At 47.6% G+C, this 23,012-nt stretch overlaps 1 protein-coding gene across 9 annotated transcripts in view; it reads right to left on the bottom strand.

The window, feature by feature from the left end:
* EVC2 (EvC ciliary complex subunit 2) overlaps positions 1–23,012 on the bottom strand; it is a 188,209-nt gene that overhangs the window by 34,938 nt on the left and 130,259 nt on the right. For 8 of the 9 annotated variants that reach the window (XM_065544758.2, XM_074039405.1, XM_005554453.5 and 5 more), the window contains 5 exons: positions 19,027–19,241; positions 17,512–17,599; positions 10,991–11,187; positions 7,225–7,326; positions 4,244–4,935 (listed from right to left, as the gene is read on the bottom strand). In XM_065544758.2, coding sequence (XP_065400830.1) covers positions 4,668–4,935; positions 7,225–7,326; positions 10,991–11,187; positions 17,512–17,599; positions 19,027–19,241 — 870 coding nt within the window. In that variant the 3' untranslated portion in view covers positions 4,244–4,667. Of the gene's footprint in view, positions 1–2,002; positions 2,100–3,028; positions 3,179–4,243; positions 4,936–7,224; positions 7,327–10,990; positions 11,188–17,511; positions 17,600–19,026; positions 19,242–23,012 lie in introns of those variants that run through there. The other variant, XR_012434648.1, reaches the window with a different exon arrangement.

Below are 23,012 nucleotides of genomic sequence, written 5' to 3'. Positions count from 1 at the left end.
AAGATAGTATGTAATTGGTGAAGGAACAGGCACACAGATCACTGGAACAGAACAGAGAGCCCAGAAATAGACCCACACAAATACAGTTAACTGACCTTTGACAAATTCCGATTATAAGGACATTCTAGGAAAGGCAAAACCTCTAGAGATAGTAAAATGATCAGTGATTGCCAGCGGTTCAGGTGGAGGAGGTAAAGATTGAACGTGTGGAACACAGGAAGTTGTTTAGGGTAGTAAAACTACTTTGTATGATAGTGTAATTATGGATACATGGCAATATGTGCTTGTTAAAATGATTATATATCATTTTATACAAATTTATATCATTTTATACAATCATTTTAACAAATACATAGTGCCATGTCAATGCAAAATTGACTTTATCATATGCAGATTAAAAAAATCATTTAAGAAATCCAGAGAATTCTAAGAAGCAATGCAGAATGTGTCAAAATAATCTAACTGCATTTCAAATGTAAGAAACAACTTCACTGAAGAGGTTGGAAGAAAAAGATGCCGACCTAAGTAACTTTGGAAATGAGTGAAGTCTTTAAATGCAAAAGAAACTGCACATAAGTACTCTACTGAGAAAGCTGTTTCCCACATGGGTCCAGGTTATCAAAACCCTGATGATGCTCCACACATGTAGTGGACCTGACCACTTAAGTAAATGGCTGGGAAATGATGGGAGCCACGTTTTTCACTGTTGGAATGGAGAGGAGAAGGGCCAGGTGTGGTGGCTTATACCTGTAATCCAAGCACTTTGCAGGCCAAGGCGGGAGGATCATTTGAGTCTTGGAGTTTGAGACCAGCCTGGACAACATAGTGGGAACCCATCCCTACAGAAACAAACAAACAAACAAACAAAACTAGCTAGGTGCAGTGGCATGCACCTGTAGTCCCAGTTACTTGGGAGGTTGAGGTATGAGGATCACTTAAACTCAGAAAGTCAAGGCTGCAGTAAACTGTGATTGTACCACTGCACTCCAGTCTGGGTGACAGAATAAGACCATGTCTCAAAAAAATAATAATAAAAAAGAAAAGGGGAGAAGGCCAGAATGATCCATGTGGCAATAGATTTGTGTTGGAGACATCAGTAAATTCATATTCAGCATAATATAGACACAGATTATTACGTATGAAAGTATTAATGGACATGTGTATATAAACAGGTTAGTAAGCACACGTATACTTTCTTGCTCTGTCAGCTTAGAGGGCCTAGAAGTAACAACACTCCAGTAGCAATAAGCACATCTAGGGCTCAGAGTTTAGTTTCTAATACCATTCTCCAACAAAAGGAATCAGACTCCTTGGAGAATGTCTGATTCTAGGACTGGAAACATAAAAGATGAGAATCTTTTTTAGTGCTTATCTTTTATAATGCTCACCTTTTAGAACATCTTCTAGTGCCAGAAAATAAAGAAGTACTCAGAAAAACTTAAAAATCTGCACTGATGGGGTTATGTTAAAGGGATATGGGAGACAACAGAAAGAGCTCCCAATGTTGAAAGCTGGAACAATTAGAGCAACAAATTATTATTGGATTATAACTCAAAGTATAAAATAAATATCCATGAGTCCACACCAATAGAAATAAATAATTGAAAAAATAAATGGAGAGGAGATCATCTCCCATGCAAAATTCCAAATTATCTATGTAGACACTTTACCCTCAAGGAGGTAGACTTACGTCCCCATTCCTTAAATGTGTGCTGCTCATAGTGACTTCCTTCCAAAGAGTGCAATGTGGAAATGTGGAGGAGTCGTAAGCACAAAGCTGTCCCCCGTTGACCCCTGCCAGGTTTGACCTCACTCCCAAATTCCCACGGCAGGATTTTTGTATGTGTGTCTTACAACTTGTATTTACCAATTATTTATTTTTGTGTTAGTCAATGCAACTAGATCAAACTCCTTGAAGACAGAATACACAGGGAGCTGAGCCCCCAGAGAGGCTTAGTAAATTTCTCAACTTTGCCCCACTTTTAAGTAACAAAGCCCAAACCTGAGCTCAAGTCCTCTAAATCCAAGTTCCTTGGAGCTTCTCTCTCATGAGTAGGCTTCTGTGTGAAGATACAGCCCTTCAAGAAAATAGCCTTCACCTAGAATGGCAAAAGGAATGAAAGAAACACTTCATTATCACGTTGCTGTAAGGAAATACATGAGCCTAGGTAATTTATAAAGAAAAGAGGTTAAATTGACTCACAGTTCCACATGACTGGGAATGCCTCACGGAACTTACAATCATGGCAGAAGGCGAAGGAGAAGAACAGCACCTTCTTCACAGGGCAGCAGGAAGGAGAAGGAGTGCCAGCAGGGGAAATGCCAGATACTTATAAAACATCAGATCTCATGAGACTCGCTCATGAGAACAGTATGGGGGAAACCACTCCCATGATCCAATTACCTCCACCTGGTCCTGCCCTTGGCATGCGGGGATTATGGGGATCACAATTCAAGGTGAGATTTGGGTGGGGACACAGAGCCAAAACATATCAGATAGATTTTGTAAAGATGTTAAAATATAATAAAATAAATAAGCTACCTTATTGCACACCAACATTTCATCAGACATTATAGACATAATATCTAGTATCTTCACTCTTTACAACATCCCTCCTGTAAAATAAGGCATCAGGACCTTTGTTTTACAGATACAGAGACTGAAGTTCAGAGCAGTAAAATGACTGCTAAAAAGTTGTAGAGCCACAATTTAAACCTGGTCAATCTGACTCCAGAAACACAGGCTTTCCCCAACACATGCTGGCATTTTTTGTGCAGTGAGTTTACACAAGGTAAATCAGTAGTTAGTCTTTCTCTATTAACATAAGGAGTTGTAATTAGGTTCCACTGCTAGATTTTGAGCAGCTTGGGCACCTCCTGTTGTTGCTAACAGCCTCTTCAATCAGGCTTCAGCCTATAATTCTGAGCCATTTTTTTGAAATCTTTGCATGCAACCTACTTTCAACTACGCATAATTCTAGCAGAGCCCTTGTAGAAACAGGAAATTATCAGAAATGCAGACAATTACCTTAAAAAGCTGGAGAAGGACATAGATGTGGTGGACTTTACAGATCCAATTGTATCTGCTTGCCAAGAACACGTGGCCATCAAGCAGTGGTGCAGGATGAGAACTCCAGTCTGCTTATTCCCAAGACCATGCATTCTCCACTCTGCTGCCCTGTGTGTAAAAATCACTCCTCTTTCTCTGTCCTCACTCGAGGCCCACTGCACCTTCTGATGGATGGGAAAACCGGCACCATCATCTCTTCTCTCCTGCATTCAAACCGTTTACCTGCACCTTCCTGCCAGTGTAGCCATGTAGTCAAGTGGCAACTGAAGACGGTGCACGGTTGCTGTCCCCTGGGAGAAATGCAACCCCAGCAAAGGTCCTTGTCACGGTGCTGCATGCATGCTGATGGGAAACTGCAAATAAGACTTGGTCTTCTGGTTGCCAATGGAAACGGGACATCCAAGGCAGATAGCATTTTAGTTAGAAGACTCAGGATTCCTCCCGTATAGGTGGTTTGATTATAGGCAAATTCTCTAAACTCTGAGTCTCAGCTTCCTTGGCAGTAAAATGGGAATAGGGATACTCACCTTGCTGGGGATATTAGTGACCATTAAAAAGTAAAGTTGTTGGAAAGGTCTAGCAGCAACTCTCATGTGAAAGATGTGTGATTTTTTTTATCAATCATCCCTCTTTTCCCTTGCTGGTGAGAGGACTCTCATCCTAATCATCCCCTACTGTCAGAAAATACCCATTGTAATTGTACTATTTGCCTGGCTGATACCGTGATGTGGCCCAGCCCTAGTGACCCATCACCGGCCTCACGCACTGCTGTGTGGATGAGAAGGGTTAGCACTTACACAAGCACTTGATAAAACACAAGCACTTGTATGGAGTCTGTTTATAGGTAACTGTGTGAGGGCTGTTATGTGTCCATGGATCAAGGCCAGGAGAAAGGATAAGGTTTGGGGGCCATAAAGTGTGAATCTTGATTTTGCTATTTATGAGCTTTATGATCTTGTAAAAACCATGTCAGTTTTCTATGCCATTGAATTTCCTCATTTGTAAAATGGGAAAATAACCCTGATTTGAATTGGTGACGGTAGACCCCAGGAGCTGGCACATGTTTTGGCAACTGGAGTGATGGAGGGTGAATCTCTCTATTGAACACCACACAGGGAACAAAACGCAAGACACAATTACAAATAAATGCTTGCTACATAAAGCAAACATGGCTTTTGTTATAAAGAGCTTTGTGCAAAACACATTTATTTTTTTAAGTTCCCTTTATAAAAATAGAATATATAACAAATACAAAACATAACAGCAGAGAATCTGGCTGTCACCGCACAGTCCATACCTTATGCAGCGGAGGATGGGGTGTGGATCGCAGGGTGGGGGTCTCCTCCAGGGCCCTGGGAGGTGAGGCTGAAAGGACGGAGTGTTTATGTCCTTGTGATACGGAGGAGAGTGGGCCATCTGGAAATTCATGAGACAAGATTAAACCGAGTCCGTGAAAGTCTGCATGCGTTGGGGGCTCTGTGCCTTCTGCATGTGCAATTTATACTTGTGAGTTGTACATTATAAACAGACAACACTGGTGGGCAGGAGAAAATAATCCCTTCTGTCTTCAGATGCTCCCGCGGGGCTTTCCCTGGGGCTAGTCCATGCCCAAGGCCCTCGTGGCCTTTTTGGCATTCAGAAAGTTCTTCTTTTTCCTGGGAGGAACATGCAGCGAAATCTCTGGCTCCTTTGGATTTCTGAATATAAAGAGCTTCTCTCCTGTGTTTAATACATCAATGGTTTCTGCCCCGACAATGGGTACAGGGGCCAGTTCGCCAATGGGCTCCAGTGACAGGTGTGGCCAACTTCCTTTTCCAGAGAATATCATCCTCTCTCTGAGAGGGAGACACGACTTCTTTAATATGCTAAAGAAAGAACAAAAGATCAAATTCAACATTTTTGGCAATGTACCCGCTGGAGTGTTCTGAGTTCTCCGAGAGAATCTCTCTCTGGGTCCTGAATTCCCCAACCCAGTGCCATTTTAAAGAAAGGTTATTTTCCCGCTTGGTCACCAGATTGCTGTAGAATTAGCTGAAGCCTGTAACAGCGGTGCACTGTAGTCAGCTCTTCCTGGCTCATGACCATTCCATTTTCAGGAGTTTTTTGGTTTGTTTTGTTTGAGATGGAGTTTCGCTCTTGCTGCCCAGCTGCAGTGCAATGGTGCGACCTTGGTTCATTGCAACCTCCGCCTCCTGGGTTCCAGAGATTCTCCTGCCTCAGCCTCCTGAGTAACTGGGACTACCCACGCGTGCCACCACGCCCAGCTAATTTTTGTATTTTTTTTTAATAGAGACGAGGTTTCACCATGTTGGCCAGGATGGTCTTGATTTCTTGACTTCATGATCCGTCCACCTCGGCCTCTTAAAGTGCTGGGACTACAGGCGTGAGCCACCACACCTGGACCATTTTCAGGGGTTTTGCAAACTGTCGTCATGTTGTTAGTGTGACATCAGATCAGCCATGGTGGGAATACCTATACCATGGACACTGGCAAATGCTACCAATCAGAAACCACTGCCCGCCTCCCCACCAGCCAATTGTTAAACATTTATGAGTACACCTATGGGCCTCACCCTAAAAGCAGGCTGGTGAAACCTGGTTACAAAGCAACAGTTAGAAGTCAGGCAAAATGTGTTTGCCATAGTAGACTGTGGCACACTTTGAGAATGTCCCATAAAAAGGTTGCTGGAATCCTGGCCATGGGCAGTCCAACCCCTGACTCCCAGGCTGCTCTTGATAATGATGGTGACCACCACCAAGAGCCCTATACATCCTGAAAGCCACAGCGCTCGCTCTCTGCCCAAGCAGGGCAGGACAAGGCCATGTCACTGGGGATGCACCTGCTCCATGTCACTGCAGGCTTGCTGAGCCTCCCAGAAGGCATGTGGTAGATTCCGCTCCATTGCCATCACCACTAATTACTGCCCTTGCAGCTAGTAAGTCTGCACAAGGATTCAAACCCAGCTCCATCTCTCAGCCATGGATCCATGGTGCCTCTAGGCAGAGCAAAGGCCCACAGAGGGAGCCAGGACAGTGGGACCATCGTGTCTCTTGATCTGTATCCACTCCACTTCTATTAGTGCAGCCTAGGAATGTCCCTAATGGAATATTTTAGAGTTCTATAAAACGAATTTAATTTTCTTTATCTAGGACTGCATGTACTTCTCTTGGCCAATATCCTGATCTAACTTATCTAAGACTATATTATGATAACCAGGCTACTAATGGTTCCAAGCTTTTTATCACGAACAATCCATGAAGCTTGGTCTCAGCGCCTTCAACTGAGCTCTGAGAAATTGTGGAAGGGGCAGGACTGAGGTAGACACGTCCCTTGAACAGCCACTGTTTCCAGAGTACACACTGACATCACTGTTTAACCCCCTGTGAATCTACGTGATGTTGCTTTTTGTTTCTACATCTTCGCTAGCTGGAATCACAGGAGACACTGGTCAACACTTTGCAGCAATTTAAGACCACGCACACACTGATATCACTGTTTAACCGCCTATGAATCTACCTGATGTTGCTTTTTGTTTCTACATCTTCCCTAGCTGGAATCACAGGAGACGCTGGTCAACACTTTGCAGCAATTTAAGACTACTCTGCCCCTCACTTGCTTCTGTTCTCTAAGTGTGTGATAGCCACAACTAAGGAAAAAGGCATTGGGGTGAAGGTAAAAAGCGCAAGGCTGGAAGTTTAAGGAAATAAAGGGGTCAGTGAGGCAGCCCCAGATCTCATGGCCACTGTTTACCAGCTGCTGGCCTGGGGCCTCTTGTTGTGACCTCCCTGAGCTTCCATTTTATCATCCCCACTGTCTGGAAGGCTCAGTGCAGCAAGACATGAAAGGGCTTTGTGAACAGTAGCTATAAGGAATTCTTCTAATTATATTCCATTAAAGATAGCCATTAGCTAAAATAAATACAGTAATTTAAATGTTAATAAATATTGAGAACATTCTCTCACTGCTAGCCACAAGCCCATCTTCAGCTTCTAAACTCAGCCCACTGAATAAAGATTTGTGGTCTTCAGGGTCACAAATCTTTGTCTGTTTGCAGCAACCTCCTTTTCCTTGTCATCTCCTGCCTCCCCAGCCTGGCCCACAAGCAGCTTAGCTCACCCGCCCCCCCGCCACACGGGCAGCGGCCCATCATTACCTCTGCTTTCTCTTGCGGGCCCACAGCATCTTTTCTAATCCTCTGCTTATCAGATTTCCTCGCAGTTTGCTGTCGAAGGCTTGCCACCAGCTCTGGTGTTTCCTGCAGGCAAAAAGCGAGTCTTATAGTTTCAAAAAGAATAGAATCTTTGGCCAGGTGTGGTGGCACACGGCTGTAATCCCAGCACTTTGGGAGGCCGAGGTGGGCGGATCACCTGAGGTCAGGAGTTCAAGACCAGCCTGGCCAACATGGTGAAACTCAGTCTCTACTAAAAACTACAAAAATTAGCTGGGTGTGGTAGTGGGCACCTGTAATCCCAGCTACTCAGGAGGCTGAGGCAGGGAGAATTGCTTGAACCCGGGAGGCAGAGGTTGCAGTGAGTCGAGATTGCGCCATTGCACTCTAGCCTGGGCAACAGAGGGAAAGTCCGTCTCAAAAAAAAAAAAAAAGAATAGAATCTTTAAGTGATGAGTAATCCTACCCATCTCTCAATGCCACCTTTGGTTGCCACTAGGACTCCTGCATCCCCAAAGCATTCGCCATTTATTCTTTCACTCATTCACTGCAGATCCATCAAACGCCTTCTCCAGCCTCATCAAGACGCAACCTCTGCCCTCAAGGGGCCAAGTCTAGGGGATCACAGACAGAAGAAAGCTGACTGGGATTGGGGGAGACATTTGAGCAAAGGGAGCCCTTGGGGCACTCACAAAGGAATGGGACTTGTGCGCTGACTTACATACTGGCTGCCTCCCCCACTGGGATGAATGCTCTGCGCAGGCAAGGCTTTGTCACTTACCCACTGCATAGCCCTAGTACTTAAGACAGAGGACACAGTGGGAGCTCCACAAGTGCCTTATGCATATACAAATACAGAACTTGGGAAAGCACAGGGGAAGCCTGGAAGGTGGGCTAGGCAGGGAGCCCTAAAGCCACGAAGGTGTGTGGTCCTAGACTGAAGCAGAGGGCATTGGAGAGTGTTGCCCGGGAGAGTGGGAGGTGTCAAGTCTATAAAGGAAGTGCTAGACTCATTCCCCTGCCTTGGCAGCTCACACCTGCCCAGCTGGTGGTGGAGATGGAGCCTCTCCCACACTGGGCCAGGCAGGCCGTCTCCCAGGAGTCTAACTCCTGGAGCAGAGAAGGGCGGTCCTCTGAAGGCAGCACCCCAGAGAGGACGCCCCGAGTGCTTCCCTGGCCCTGCCCTTGCTGGGGCCTGAGCACTGGCTCTTTCCTGGATTCTGACATGGCCCTCAATACAACCCATTCTTGCTTGGTTTAACTATGCAGTTCCTATTGCTTGAAACCCAAGACTCGTAACTGATGTAATGGCCAGATGCCAGGTGCTGGGGACACAAGAATAGTGTATGCCTTGCCCTCAGAGACTGGGTTAGTGGCTTGGGACTCCTGAGTCATCTAGGCTGCCCGGCCATGAGGCTGGGCAAAGAAAGGCCATGCTCATGCCCATGGTGACACTGACCTCAAGCCCTCTGGCCTCGTCCCAGCTTAGCCTGTCCATCTCTCCCCACCAGCCTCCCAAACTAAGCTGGCTGCAGGGGAAGCACCAAAAACAAGGTCCACAGGGGTGGCAGGCAGGCGCAAGTGGCCTCCCTGCAGCCACACACGTTCCTACTCCAGAGTCACCTCCTTGAATACTTGCCACCTACATGTCTGTGCAGGCAGGCAAACAGTGCACTGGGAAAACCAGGCTGCAAAACCTGGTTTTATTTTTAATATTATTAATAATATTAATACGATTGGCTCCTAATATTCCATGGAGGAGCGTAGCATAGAGCATGTAACTGTCATCCTGTCACTGGACACTCAGTTTGGCAGAGGTGGCCTCCCTGTGGCTCCCTCTTGTTCCTCTGACCAGCCCACACCCAGCCCTCTGACTACACCCACAACCAGACCTCTGGCCCCTAACACCTAGCCAGCCTTCTGACCTCAGGCCCCTGACCATGCCCAAACCCAGCCCTCTGACCTCAACCCACAGCCAGCCCTCTGACCATTTCCACACCCAGCCCTCTGACCACGCCCACACCCAGCCCTCTGACCACGCCCACACCCAGCCCTCTGACCACGCCCACACCCAGCCCTCTGACCACGCCCATACCCAGCCCTCTGACCACGCCCACACCCAGCCCTCTGACCACGCCCATACCCAGCCCTCTGACCACGCCCACACCCAGCCCTCTGACTAGACTAAACCCAGCCCTCTAACTGCGGTCCACATCCCACTTCCTGACCATGCTGGGCCCCAAAGCCACTAGGAAGGCTCCTCGCCCCTGTAGCCTCCTGCCCACACCCGCGGCTGTTGTTCCCTTTTCCCCACCCTCCCCCTCACCCCAGTCAGACTCTATTCACCCTCTGCAGTGCTTCTTGGCTTCTTGAGTCAGATACTCTGATAAAAAGTATCTCTGATAAGGAAAACATTACCCCTTTTCTCCGGACAAATGCTATCTACACAATCATGACAGTTCAGCAGGCTCTCGGGCTCCCAGATGCCCTCCCGGCCTCCTCTGCATCCTTGCTGAGGCTGTGAGCTCTGCAGCCTGGTGCTCAACATTTTCATCCTGGCCATGGCTTTCCTTGCAGCCTCATTCCCCACCTACTTCATTCTCAAGGGGCACTGCTGGCTGCCCCCTAAACCCGCCTTACTCCACACCCCTTCCTGCCTTTCCCCATAGAGAACCTTTACTGACCAAATTCACACGTGGGGCCCCATCTTAAAGGAGACTGTCTATGCAGAGTTACCCATAATTAAGGAAAAAATGGGCCCAAACCGAATGTCCAGTGACAGAATGACAGTTACATGCTCTATACTGCACCCACTAGCGTGAGGAGCCAGTAAAAATAATATCCACCTGTGCCAGTGTCAATTACGTTGAAAGAATAAAATTTAAATTAATAACACTAGGAGGAAATATAATCTAGTGATGGGATAAGAATTATATAGGGGGATGTTTACATGAGCGTTAAAAGGTAAGGAGCAAAATCGCTTCTGCTATAAGATTCTGAAATGCAGAATGTAGCAAGGCTGTATCCACAGTGTGTGCACTCCACACTTGACAAATACACATATTTACATGCACAACACACACACACGTACCAACACACAAACACATGCTCCCACACTTGCAGAGAAACACATTCTGGAGGAAGAAATGTAACAGGATGCTAACAGTCATTTTTCCAGGTGGTAAAACCATGGATATTTCTCTCTCTTCTTCCTTGTTTTTTTTTTTTTTTTTTTTTTTTTTTTTTGAGACGGAGTCTTGCTCTGTCACCCAGGCTGGAGTGCAGTGGCCGGATCTCAGCTCACTGCAAGCTCCGCCTCCCGGGTTTACGCCATTCTCCTGCCTCAGCCTCCCAAGTAGCTGGGACTACAGGCGCCCGCCACCACGCCCGGCTAGTTTTTTTTTTGTATTTTTTAGTAGAGACGGGGTTTCACCGTGTTAGCCAGGATGGTTTCGATCTCCTGACCTCATGATCCACCCGTCTCGGCCTCCCAAAGTGCTGGGATTATAGGCTTGAGCCACCGCGCCCGGCCTTCTTCCTTGTTTATGCATGTTTTACATTTTCTTTAATGGGCATATATGAAATATTTATGGCTGTGCGTAAACTTATTAAGATTCTATTTAAAAAATAAATTGGTGACAAAATTAGAAAGTATGGGCAAAATACATGGGCCTCCCATGACCTCGAGGACTCACGGGGCCCCTTCTGGACAGCGACGTGCCCCGGGAGGCAGCCCCTCCACGGCACTCACCTCCGCCTGCCCACATCGGCCTGCTCCGCTCCGCCATCGCCCTCAGCTGCGTGGTCCGGATGTCTCTCGCTACCCGAATCCAGCAGGGCCAGCAGCTGAGGCTGTGAGGCCGTGGGCAGCACCACACTCAGGAGCCGGCGAAGCGTGGCCCCGGGCACCACGGCCATCCTCGCCAGGTACGATGCCAGTCTCAGCTCCTACAGGAAACAACGGAGGGAGCTCAGATCCTGGCCGCCTCTCAACTTGAACCACCATTTTTAATTTATCACATTCTGAGGACATTCTGTCCTGGAGTGATGAATATTTCAGTAGCTTCGTCTGGAAAACATGTTCCCGAACTTTCAGAGCTGTCAAAAAAAAAACCTATTTGGTCAGCAACCTTGGCTCCCCAGGACCCTTCTAAAGCCTCCGTCCATCCCGTCCAACTGCTCTCAAGTCACTGGGGCAGTGCCCAAATCCCCACAGCAAAAGCCCTGCAGCAGGGTGATTCAAAACGAAGGTACTTTCTCCTCCCGCTCCTCAACATTCCGTGAGGCCATTAGGCACCAGGAGAGCAGTGCGGACTCTGGAAACAACAGAAGTGTCCCTAAACCAGTGGACAATTAAAGACACCGTGCTATACCCATGCCACAGGATACCACTCCGCGGTCAGAAGAAAGAACTGGAAGGATCCCAGAGGCATTATGTCGAGTGGAAACAGCCGGTCTCCAAAGGTCTCATGCTGCGTGACTCCATGCATGGAACCACCGGGGCGTGGTGAGACTTGAAGCTGGAGAGCGGCAGTGGATGCCAGGGGTGGGGCAGGGGAGGTGGGTGTGGCCTTAAAGGGACAGCCCAGGGTGGCCTTTGTGGTGGTTGACAGCTCTGTGCCTTGATGATGGTGCTGCTGGTTACATGAATGTACATAGGATAAAAATGACAGAGAACTATACGTACATTTTACGTCGATGTCAACTTCCTGGTTCTGATCCTGTCTGACAGGAACCATTGGGGGAAACTGAGTGAAAATGGGGAGCAGGGCCCTGAAACTCTCTATACTAGCTTTGTAACTTCTTGTGAATCTAAAATAATTTCAAAATTAGAAGCTTTGGCCAGGCATGGTGGCTCACATCTGCAATCCCAGCACTTTGGATAGCTGGAGAGGAAAAGAGGCCCAAAGACAGAGCTCTCAGGCGTCCAACACACAAAGGCCATGAGAAGGAGCAGTGTCCAGCAAGGGGCCTGCACAGGGGCAGCCAGCGGTGGGAGGGAACGAGTCCAGGTGCCAGAAGCCAAGGAAAGAATGTGTTCAGAAGGGTGGGCTGGGGGATCAGAGACCACAGAGAGGTCAGGAGAAACAAAGACAGGGACTCGACCACTTGGAAACATGGGGTCACTATGACCTTGGTAAGTGCTTTCAGTGAAGGCACGGGACAAGGTGCTGTTCCCAATACCAAAGCTCCTTCCACGTCCTGACGCTTCCCATCCATGGCCTCCCAGCACTGTCACACTGAACTACTCGTTCTTCCCTGACCATCCTGCTCGCCCAGGCCACTAAGCCCTTACCCATGAGCTTCCTTCAGCCTGGGGTATATTTCTCCCAGGCTACTCTCTCTCTCCAGCCCATTCTTTTGGACTCTACATGAGTCTTCCCCGATCCCATCTTCTGGGTCAGGTGTCCCTCGCATTGGTTTTAAGCAACTCTGCTGTAACTGTCCCATTCCTAGTGTGCCTCTGGAACTAGGCTCTTAGGATGAAGTCAGTGACACGTGCTTCTCTGTCCCTAGCACTTAATCCAGTTCCTGGAACAGACAGAGTGACCAACATTTGTTGGATACAAGATGGATAAACAGTAACTTCATAAACACCCTGCATATTCACCTCTTCCTGAGGCAGGGGTCTAAACCTTTATAGCTGGGATCCCACCAGTCAATGTAGGGACAGGTCAGCCCATTGTCACAGCCCTTCCAGTTCCAGTAGTCCCCGATCAGTAATCCTCCAGACAAGTCAATTCACTGGGTCAAGTCTTACAAAAATTGGTGACACAAAAAGCATCCACATGGGTCATGAGCTTTGAATGGGATGCCACTATCTACAGACAGAAATGGACCACAAACGAAACACTTTTACACTGCTGGCAGGGATGTAAACTAGTTCAACCACTATGGAAAACAGTATGGAGGTTCCTTAAAGAACTAAAAGTAGAAGTACCATTCGATCCAGCAATCCCACTGCTGGGTATATACCCAAGGAAAAGAAGTCATTATATGAAAAAGACACATGGACATACATGTTTATAGCAGCACAATTCACAACTGCAAACATAATGGAACCAACCTAAGTGCCCATCAATCAACAAGTGGATAAAGAAAACGTGGTACACATACACCATGGAATACTACTCAGCCATAACATGGAATGAAATAATGGCCTTTGCAGCAACTTGGATGGAGCTGGAGGCCATTATTCTAAGTGAAGTAACTCAGGAATGGAAAACGACATATTGTATGTTCTCACTTATGAGCAGGAGCTAAGCTATGAGGATGCAAAGGCATAAGAATGATATAATGGACTTTGGGGACTCAGGGGGAAGAATGAGTGGGGAGGTGAGGGATGAAAGACTACACACTGGGCTGGGTGTGGTGGCTCACACCTGTAATCCCAGCACTTTGGGAGGCCGAGGCGGGTGGACTGTCTGAGGTCTGGAGTTTGAGACCAGTATGGCCAACATAGTAAAACCCTGTCTCTACTAAAAATACAAAAAAATTAGCTGGGCGTGATGGCATGTGCCTGTAATCCTGGCTACTCGGGAGGCTGAGGCAGGGGAATCGCTTGAACCAGGGAGGTGGAGGTTGCAGTGAGCTGAGATCGTGCCACTGCACTCCAGCCTGGGTGACAGAGTGAGACTCCATCTCAAAAAACAAAACAAACAAACAAACAAAAAACCAAAAAAAACTACACATTGGTACAATGTACCCTGCTCGGGTGGTAGGTACACCAAAATCTCAGAAATCACCAATGAAGGACTTATCCATGTAACCAAAACCACCTGTTCCCCAATTAAAATAAAAAAAAAAATTAAAGAAACGGACCATAAAGCAACACAGGGACACAGCTCTCTAGGCAGACGAGGGTGCCAGAGAGGCCCGGAGTGGCCAGTGGACAGCCCCTCTCCCTACTTTCTCTCTGCTCCTCTCCTCAGGATGAAGGAGCAGCAGGAGGAAGAAGGACAAAGAGAGAAACGGGGAACTGAGCTGCTCTGATGGTTCTTTTCTCTGGTACAAAAAGAAAATGGCAAAACATGGCTTCCACGAGCATTGCTGCCGGCCTCTTTTACGACACAGGGATGCCTTAAGGTATGTGATAAAATCTACAAGCCTTTGCTCCCAAGAAAACTTCAAGTACTGAGTCGTGCAGGGCCTGGTGTGCTTGAATCCTGTGTGGTGGCCCTTTTGTTTCAGAGTTCATTTAGTACCTATTTCTTTTGCAGATCTGCGATGAGCTGGGAGTGAAGTGGCCATCTTCCAGACTGGATGTGCTGGTTCATTTTATGTGTCCATTTGGCTGGGCCACTGTGCCCAGATGCTCAGTTAAGCATTCCTCTTGCTGTTTCTATGGGGGCGTTTTGGGATGAGATTAACATTTAAATTGGTGGACTCTGAGGAAAGTCAATTGCCTGCCATAATGTGGCTGGCCTCGGCCCATCAGCTGAAGGCCTGGAGAGAACAAAAAGGCTGACCAGCCCTGAGCAGAAGATAATCCTTTCAGCAGATGGCCTTGGGATTCGAATTGCACCTCCTTCCTGAGTCTCCAGCCTGCAGGTCAACCCTGCAGAATTTGGACTCACCAGCTTCCACAATCATGGGAGCCAATTCCTTCAATAAATCTCTTTCTCTACAGGGACGCATCCTATCAGTTCTGTTTCTCTGGAGGACTCTTTTTATTACACGGGAGTTGGGAAGAAAGAAATGCAGCTGAGTAGATATTATTGGGCAGACTATACAAAGCACCAAGTTGGGGACAGAGAAAAACAAGAGCCTACCTGCTCCCTGCTGCCCACAGCTTCCGGTCTGGCAGCATTTATTCCTCATAGAGCCAATTCTTCAGCAGAATGCTATTGTTTGAACATTTGTGTCTCTTCCAAAACTCATGTTGAAACTTAACCCCAAATGCCACTGTATTAGGAAGGGGGGCCTTCTGAAGGTGATGAGGTCATGAGGGCTCTGTCCTCAAGAATGGGATTAGTGTCTTATAGAAGGGCTCCAGGGAACTAGCTTAGCCCTTTTTACCTTCCCATTCCCTCTGCCACATAAGGACACAGCTTTGCTGTCCTCCAGAGGATGCAGCAACAAGGGACCATCTTGGAAGCAGAGAGCAGTTCTCACCAGACCCTGCATCTGCAGGTGCCTTGATCTCGGACTTTCCAGCCTCCAGAATTGTGAGAAAATTGATAAAGCATTTCTATTCTTTATAAATTATCCAGTCTAGGAATTTTATATAGTAGCAGAAACAGACTGAGATGCATACAGAGTTCACAATTTAAAAGGAACCACAATCTAGAAATGAACCTGGGTGAAATTCCACTGGTGACGCTGGCTTTCTGTGAAGTCTCAAAGTAACAAAGAAAAAGGCGGGGGAATCAAAGTTGAGAGTGGGAGACGGCCCAGTTTCGCAGAGACACAGGCCGGAGTGGTCATCTGCTTCAGACCCTTCAGAGCTGGTCAGGAAGAGGCGAATCTGTGCAGCACCACGCTGGGCTGAATCCCAAGCCCACCACGAGCAGTGGTGAGCTCTCCTGCCCTCACCACCTCTCTGTGCCTCAGTCCCTTTATTCATAAAACCGGGGAATCCTGCCTGTTTCCCATCTTTCTGTAAGGATTAAATGAGTAACAGACAGAAGTGCCTAGAACAATACTCAGGGTATGGCAGTGTTCAGGAAGCACCAGCTCCTCCCCTGCCCTGTTTGGACACTGTCACTCCAGTGCTAACACTGGCACCTTGTTTGGTACAGTCAACAGAATAATGACCCCTCCCCAAAATGTCCATGGTCCCATCCTGGGACCTGCGAAGATGTCATCTTACAAGGCGAAGGGTACTTTGCAAGTGGGAGTAAGGTTAGGGGCCTTGAGATAGGATGGGAAAGTGGTTATCTTAGATTATCCAGGTGGTTCCAACATAATCACCACGTGGGTCCTTAAAAGCAGAGACCCTCCCTGCTGTGTTAGGTCAGAGAGAGATGTGATGAGGACGCTTGCTGGCTCTGAAGATGAAGAAAGGAGGCCATGAGCCAAGGAATGTAGGTGCCACCAGAAGTCAGGAATATCCCCTGGCTGGCAGCCAGCAAAGAAATAAGGACCTCAGTCCTACAACCACCATGGGCTGAACCCTGCCAATTACTTGAGTGAGCAGGAAACAGATTCTCCCCCTAAAGCTTCTGAAAGGCAGGCAAATCTGCCAACACCTTGAGTTTAGCCTGGAGAAACCCATGTTGGATTTCTGACCTACAGAACATTAAGGTAAGTTTGTAGCTGTGCTAAGCTGCTGTTGGTGGTCATTTGTGACAGCAGTGATAGGAAACGAATCCATTCGGGAAGCTGGGTGTGCCTGTGGACGCAGCCAGCTGGACACGTAAAAGCGCCCCAACTCCTCCTCCCTGCTGACTCCCTTCTCGGAGGCTGGAGAGTAAGTGACTCGCACCTCCCCTGCAGCGAACAGGGCCCAGGGTCAGCTCTCAGGTTGTGAGGGGAATCTGCTGCAGGGACTTGGAGGCATTTGCTTCCTTGATGAGAAAGAACAGACGTGGTGGCAGTTCTTTGACCTCTTACCTCCTTGCTCTGAAAGTTATGGCAGCTGGAACTGTGAGAAGGAACTGTGGAAAGAATCGCAGCACATGACCCTGATATCACTGCATCAGCAAGCACCTCTCCAGAGGCATGTGGCTTGCATTCACCACCGTCTGAAGTCATATTTCCTGCTACTTACAGACACCAGAAGCACAGGAAACGCATCGCAGGATGTGTATGAAACCTGAATGGTAGCAGGCAGACAGGTACATGACTGCATAAGGCTCAGCGCACAGCCTCAGGGCTCTGTATCAGGAAGGGAGGTGAGTCTGCAGCTCTGGCCAAGGATGAGGAAGGTTGACTGATCTCAGCTCAGAGGTGTAGTGTGGGGTGCAGTCTCACTGATTGATGGCTCTGGCCCAGTTTTCTCTTACCCACTTTGTTCCTGGTAGAACCTACTTTTTGTATATTAAACTTAGTTAAAGATTGAGAAGAAGGAGAATATTTGGGTGCCTGCCAAATCACAGCAGAGACATGACCGGGGCACACGTGATTACGGTCGTGGTTGCCGCCATTAGCACTGATTGAGCGTCCTCTGTGTGCTGGGCCCATGCTAGAGGCTCTGCACACATCTGCTCTGCAGGTTCCAAGGCTGGTTTTTCATCACCATCCTGGAGGTGAGGAAATGTGAATTCTGAGAAAAACATGAAATGACGTGCTGGCAAGGGGCGGCCTCAGACCTGGCCAGTCGGTTCTCACCTGGCTGCACAGGGTTGCGAAGGTGTCTGCCTCCATATTTTCCAGCAAGTCTTCTAGCACGACACTGTTCTGTTGCTCCTCTCTCAAACTGGAGTGAAAATAAAATATACGTGAGTTCGGTTTTGTTATAAAGTAATACTATGGGATGTTACAAAGTTATACTATGAGATCATCTAGTTACTTAAATAACAAAGAAGCACACATCTAAGCCACATGATTTTAAAAATATGTCCACAGAAAGAGATGGCCAGAAAGACTGCCTTCTTTTTCTTGCCTAGGCTAGTTTGCAAATAACGTGTCAAGGAGGGTCCCCCAGGAGGAAGGCTCCTCAAAGTGAAAAGTTTCATGGGAGCTATAAGGAGACTTTCCTATAGCTTTACAGGCCGATCTCTGTGATGCTGCTTTGAAAACTCTGCATCAGTCCTCATGGTGATGACCAAGAAGACTGGGGTCTACACCCACCATGTGCCCTTGGGTTGAAGTGGACCCAGAATCAAAGGATGGCACCTTTTCACATGAGGCTTCCTGATGCCCACACGAGGGGGTCTGCTTAACACATGCCTTGGCCAATTCAAGTCAGCTTCCTGGATCTGCCTCACGCTCTTACTGGCTAATACACCCCAAATCTTCTGCAGGTGCAAATCAAATCAAAAGTTTGATCACAAGTCATCTCCTCCAGGAGCATATGAATACTATATGCCCTAAAATCCCAGGTTAAATCAAATCAATACAGATTGAGCCCCCTCACAATTATTTCAATGGGACAGAACTGCACTTTGATGCATTTACACAGAAGAGTGTGGTAGGATAAAAGAAAATAATCTGTAATCTGAAATTTGGTCTATTTCCTTCCAATTAATGTGTATGCGAGTGTTTGCAAAAATTAACCACACTGTGGATAGACTTCGCCTCCAATCCTTTCCATGTCCATTTTTTATTCACAGTGGAAAATTATGAAGCTGTTAAAAATTGTGTTTTTCCAAGGATTCTTAATGCCCCAGCCAAGGCTAACTGTCTAATGTGAACTGAAAAACAATATAAAGAACAACAAAAAGACTAGGGGTCTGTCTGTCTTATAATTTTACAAAAGCAGAATATAAAATACTACGTTTACGGTAAAATTGGAATAAGGCCTGTAGTCTAGTCCGCTGTCTTGTGACAATGTCAATTCACGTACCGTGATTATGTCAGATGTTACCGAGAAGGAGAGCTGGGGGAAGGGTGTATGGCGCTCTCCCTACTATCTTTGTAACTTCTTGTGAGTCTATATTTCAAAATAAAAAGTTTAAAAATATTATGTTTAGTAAAACGTCAATGATATTAAATTTAAAAAAGAAGGGTGTCAGGGAAGAAGGAGTACGCTACAAAGCTAGCAGCTCGTGTGGAGCAATGGGATGACACCTTAGGCAAGAGGGTGAGAGCCCAGGTGTGTGCGGTCGGGCTGAGTTGGAGATGCAGGTTCTCCAGGCCTGCTGGGGACTAATATCCTCGGGTACCATGAGGCACACAGCGTACCTCTGCTGATGTTGCTCCAGTAACGTCTGGCTCTTGCTCAGGGCTTGCTGCAGGACAGTAGAGACCTGTCGTTCAGAATCCACCTCCCCAGGTTCGTTCAGAATCCCGGGCCCATCGGCCACCCACTGCTGCCAGCTCGCCAGGGCCTGCTGCTGCTGGGCCGCCTCCTGCTGCACCAGCTGGTCCTCCAGCTTCCTCTCCAGCTCCTGGAGCTCCTACACAAGGAGGGGGCAGAGGGTGAACCCCAATGCACAAGGCGGATGGGCTGCAGGGCAAAATCTGACCTCCTGGGTGTCTCGCTACAAGCCTGGCATGACCCTGTCTTGCCTGGTTCCCCATCCAGCTGTGCCACGTGGTGCAATGTGAGTGCACCACGATCGCTCACCCCTGTGTCACCCCCATGCCTCCACATAGGCCGTTCCCTCCACCTGCAGTGCCTTTCTCTGTCTGCCTGACCAATCCCCAGTCTTGTTTCACCCCTCGGCTTAAGAAAAACCTCCTTGGTGAAGGGCTCCTCAGTGAAAGGATCCCTGAGTTCCTTGGGAGACGAAGATGCCCTCTCCTCACGTGCCCACTCACTACCCCGTGCATGCACTCCGTTTCCTGTCACCTGAAATCACTGTCCTGTGCTTTTCTGCTAGAGTGTGAGCTCTTTGAGGGCAGGGCTGTGTCTCCTTCTCCCTGTCTGCAAAGTGCCTGGTGGCTGGCACCTGTCACTGCATATGGTGGGGTATCTGCATGCACCCACCATGAATGAAAGCCAAGTTGGAACACAGCAACCATGGCTAACACCACCATTACCGTCAGGGTCCTGGGCACTGCTCTGTGTACTTTTCATACATGAATCTCACTGAACCCTTATAACAACCCTTCAGAATATATACTGTTAGTTCTCTTGCTTTATAGGTAAAGAAACAGGCAGACAGAGTTAAATTAATTTGCCAGATGATGCAACTATTGAGTGGCAGATCCAGAATTTGAAGCCAGGCTAGCTGGCTCTGAAACTGTGTTCTTAACCACTAGTCTACACTGTCTCTTCTTGGCCAAACAGAAGTAATCTGCATTCTTAGGCCACCAGGATTAGATAATCTCACACAAGAAACTGTCCACAGCCTGCTTAGGTGGGTGGTGAGGGGAGGCAGGAGGGCCCCAGGCCTTGGAGAATGCAGGTACATTTAACCCAGTATTTACCAGATTGGTCAGTACTATAATTAGGACTGGAAGGTGGACAGGGTGTTAAATCCTAAGAGGCCTTGGTTGGACTTCACCAGGGGAGGATGGTCCTTGATCCTCCTAAATAGGTACAAAATGGTCTGCCTTTCTGCAGAGAGGCCAAAGCTTGCATCAAACACTCAAAAGGGTCTCAAAGCCCCCTAAAGACTGAAACACTATCCAAGAACCATGACAGAAGAAAATCAGCCAGAGACAGACTGCATCTCTTGGTAGCATGGAGAGCCTTCTATCCTACCCAGGCATTTGGGTGCTGAGCCTTCGAGAACTCCTGAGCAGGGCTCCTAGTATGCTGCGATGTGGAACTATGACTATCCCTCTCGCTGCAGCATCCCACAAGGAAACACAGTCCAGTGGAGTTCCAGCAGTATGTGCTGTCATGCTGTCAGCACGGCCAGGAGCTGGAGGCAGAGATCCCACTTCTACCCAGATGCCAGCCCCAGCCCACCTCGAGGAGAAGGGAGGCTCACATCTGAGCCTGTCTGTGTCACCAGAGGAACAGTGGAACATACAGAGCTTTTCAAGCACCAGGAGAGCCCTGGTCAGGAATAGAATATAAGGTGGAAATATGTCCCATGGTTTATAATCTGCTGATGGCGTCTCCAAACCCCTGCACCCTTCCACCTGCCTGCCACCTGGCACAACTGGAATCCAAAACTTGGTTCTGGAATTGTCTTCCCTAACAGCTGATTTCCTCGCCAGATTTTAAATGCTGAGGGCAGGGACTCAGGAGCATCGCTGACGTGTTCTCCTTTCTCCCCAGCAGTCAGCACAGTGCACGGCTCATGGAAGAAGAAACAGCAACAATAATAACAATGACAATGATGAGGGGGATGACGGCAGCTGGCATTTACTGAATGCCAATATGGTGCCAGATTGTCTCAGCAGATTATAAAAGTTACATGTATTAGTGGTTTAATCTTCAAAAAATAACACAAGATAGGAATTTTTTTGTCATCTAATTTTATATATAAGGTAACTGAAGTAAGAGACTATAATGGAATCTCCTGAAATCACAGAGCTGGGCAAGAGGCAGAGTCGGGGTGATTTCAGGTGTCTCTGACTCTGGGTCCCATCACTCAGCTCTAATACCCTTAGTAATCACTCCACAGGTATCTGCTGAATGAATGGATATACAGATGTTGATGATGGATGGAAGCGTGGATGGAAGGAGGGAAAAGGGATGGAGGGGAAGAAAGACACAGAGAGAGAGAGGGAGAGAAAGAGAGATAATAGGTAGATTGGGGGATTCAGGGGTGAGTGAGACATGAAAACTCACTGTCTAGTGAGGGTGAGACTCATGTCAACAGTTGCAGAGATGAGAAATGCCATCATCTGCTTTGGGATGGAGGGTTACGGGAGCTGGAAGAGACCAGCTCTGCCAGAGGGAATCATGGATGGCTTCACAGAGGAAGTAACATTTGGGTTTGTCTTAGAACATGGAGAGGAGTCTTCAAGGAGGTACAGCAGAAGCATTCTAGGCAGAGGTCCTTCAAAGGGACACATGCCTGAATGTGTCTCCAATGCTCAGGGGGCAGCAAGAAGGTCTAAGGGCTAAAATGCAGGATCTGAGAGAGGGAGCGGTGAAAGGTGGGATTTTTTAATGTAGAGCTGGGGATGGGGCTGTGAATCATCACTTTTATTTTTCAGAAACATCCCCTTGGTCACCGTGCAGAGGGGTAACTAGAGTAGGGAGAAAGGGAGGTAAGCAGAAATTGAAGTTAGGACAGGAGCATGGGCTTTGGAGGGAGGTTTAAAGTCTGCTTTTCAGCTGTGGGACCTTGGTGAAATGACTTAACCTTCCTAAGCCTCAGCTCCTCTATCTGTAGAGTGGGTATGAAAACATCATGGGATGGACATGAGGTTTAAACACTTAGCCCACTGCTTTGGACATAACGAGAGCTCCACTGATGCTGGCTAATATCAAGGTTATTTCTGTTGTTCCGGTCTAGATACATCAGACTAGTGAAGCTGAGCAGCCAAAGGTGGAAATGAGAAAACCCAGGCAGAATCAACAGATGGTGGCCAGTGGTACATGGGAAGAAAGGCAGAGGGAAGATCAGAAGATGCCAAGGCTGGGCGCAGTGGCTCACGCCTGTAATCCCAGCACTTTGGGAGGCCAACGTGGGAGGATCACTTGAGGTCAGGAGTTCAAGACCAGCCTGGCCAACATGGCCTTGTCTCTACTAAAAATACAAAATTAGCTGGGCATGGTGGTGCATGCCTATAGTCCCAGCTACTCGGGAGGCTGAGGGAGGACAATCAATTGAACCCAGGAGGTGGAGGTTGCAGTGAGCTGAGATCACACCACTGCACTCCAGCCTGGGTGACAGTGACTCTGTCTCAAAACAATAAACAAAGAAGAAGATGCCAAGTGAGGCTCAGGAAAGTAAACACACAATTTAAACTGAAATGCAAATACAGTGGGTACCATTTGTTTGGGGTCACATGATCTGTTAGGAGTAAGTCTATCCCATTTAAATTTGCCTATCATTGTCACTTGGCCCTCTGATCCAACTAAGCCTTGCACATGTTCCAAGTTCGCAAAATGAGTCTAAATCTTTCATCAGATGAGGTGCACTTGATACAGTTTTCTTAGGAGTAATTTCTTCCAAAGCATTCTATTTCATGCTTTTTTAATTCTCCTGAATGTTTAACAGCCTAAAAGCCCATTCCCAATAGGAAAGTGGTTTACACAGAATGAGCAAATTGCAGAATGCAAGTCTAATATCTGGAACAAAACAACAGGCTGTCTT

The sequence above is a fragment of the Macaca fascicularis genome, chromosome 5 (genome assembly GCF_037993035.2).
Source record: "Macaca fascicularis isolate 582-1 chromosome 5, T2T-MFA8v1.1".
Lineage (NCBI taxonomy): Eukaryota > Metazoa > Chordata > Mammalia > Primates > Cercopithecidae > Macaca > Macaca fascicularis.
The sequence above is the reverse complement of the archived record's forward strand: the minus strand, read 5'-3'. Positions and strand labels throughout refer to the sequence as shown.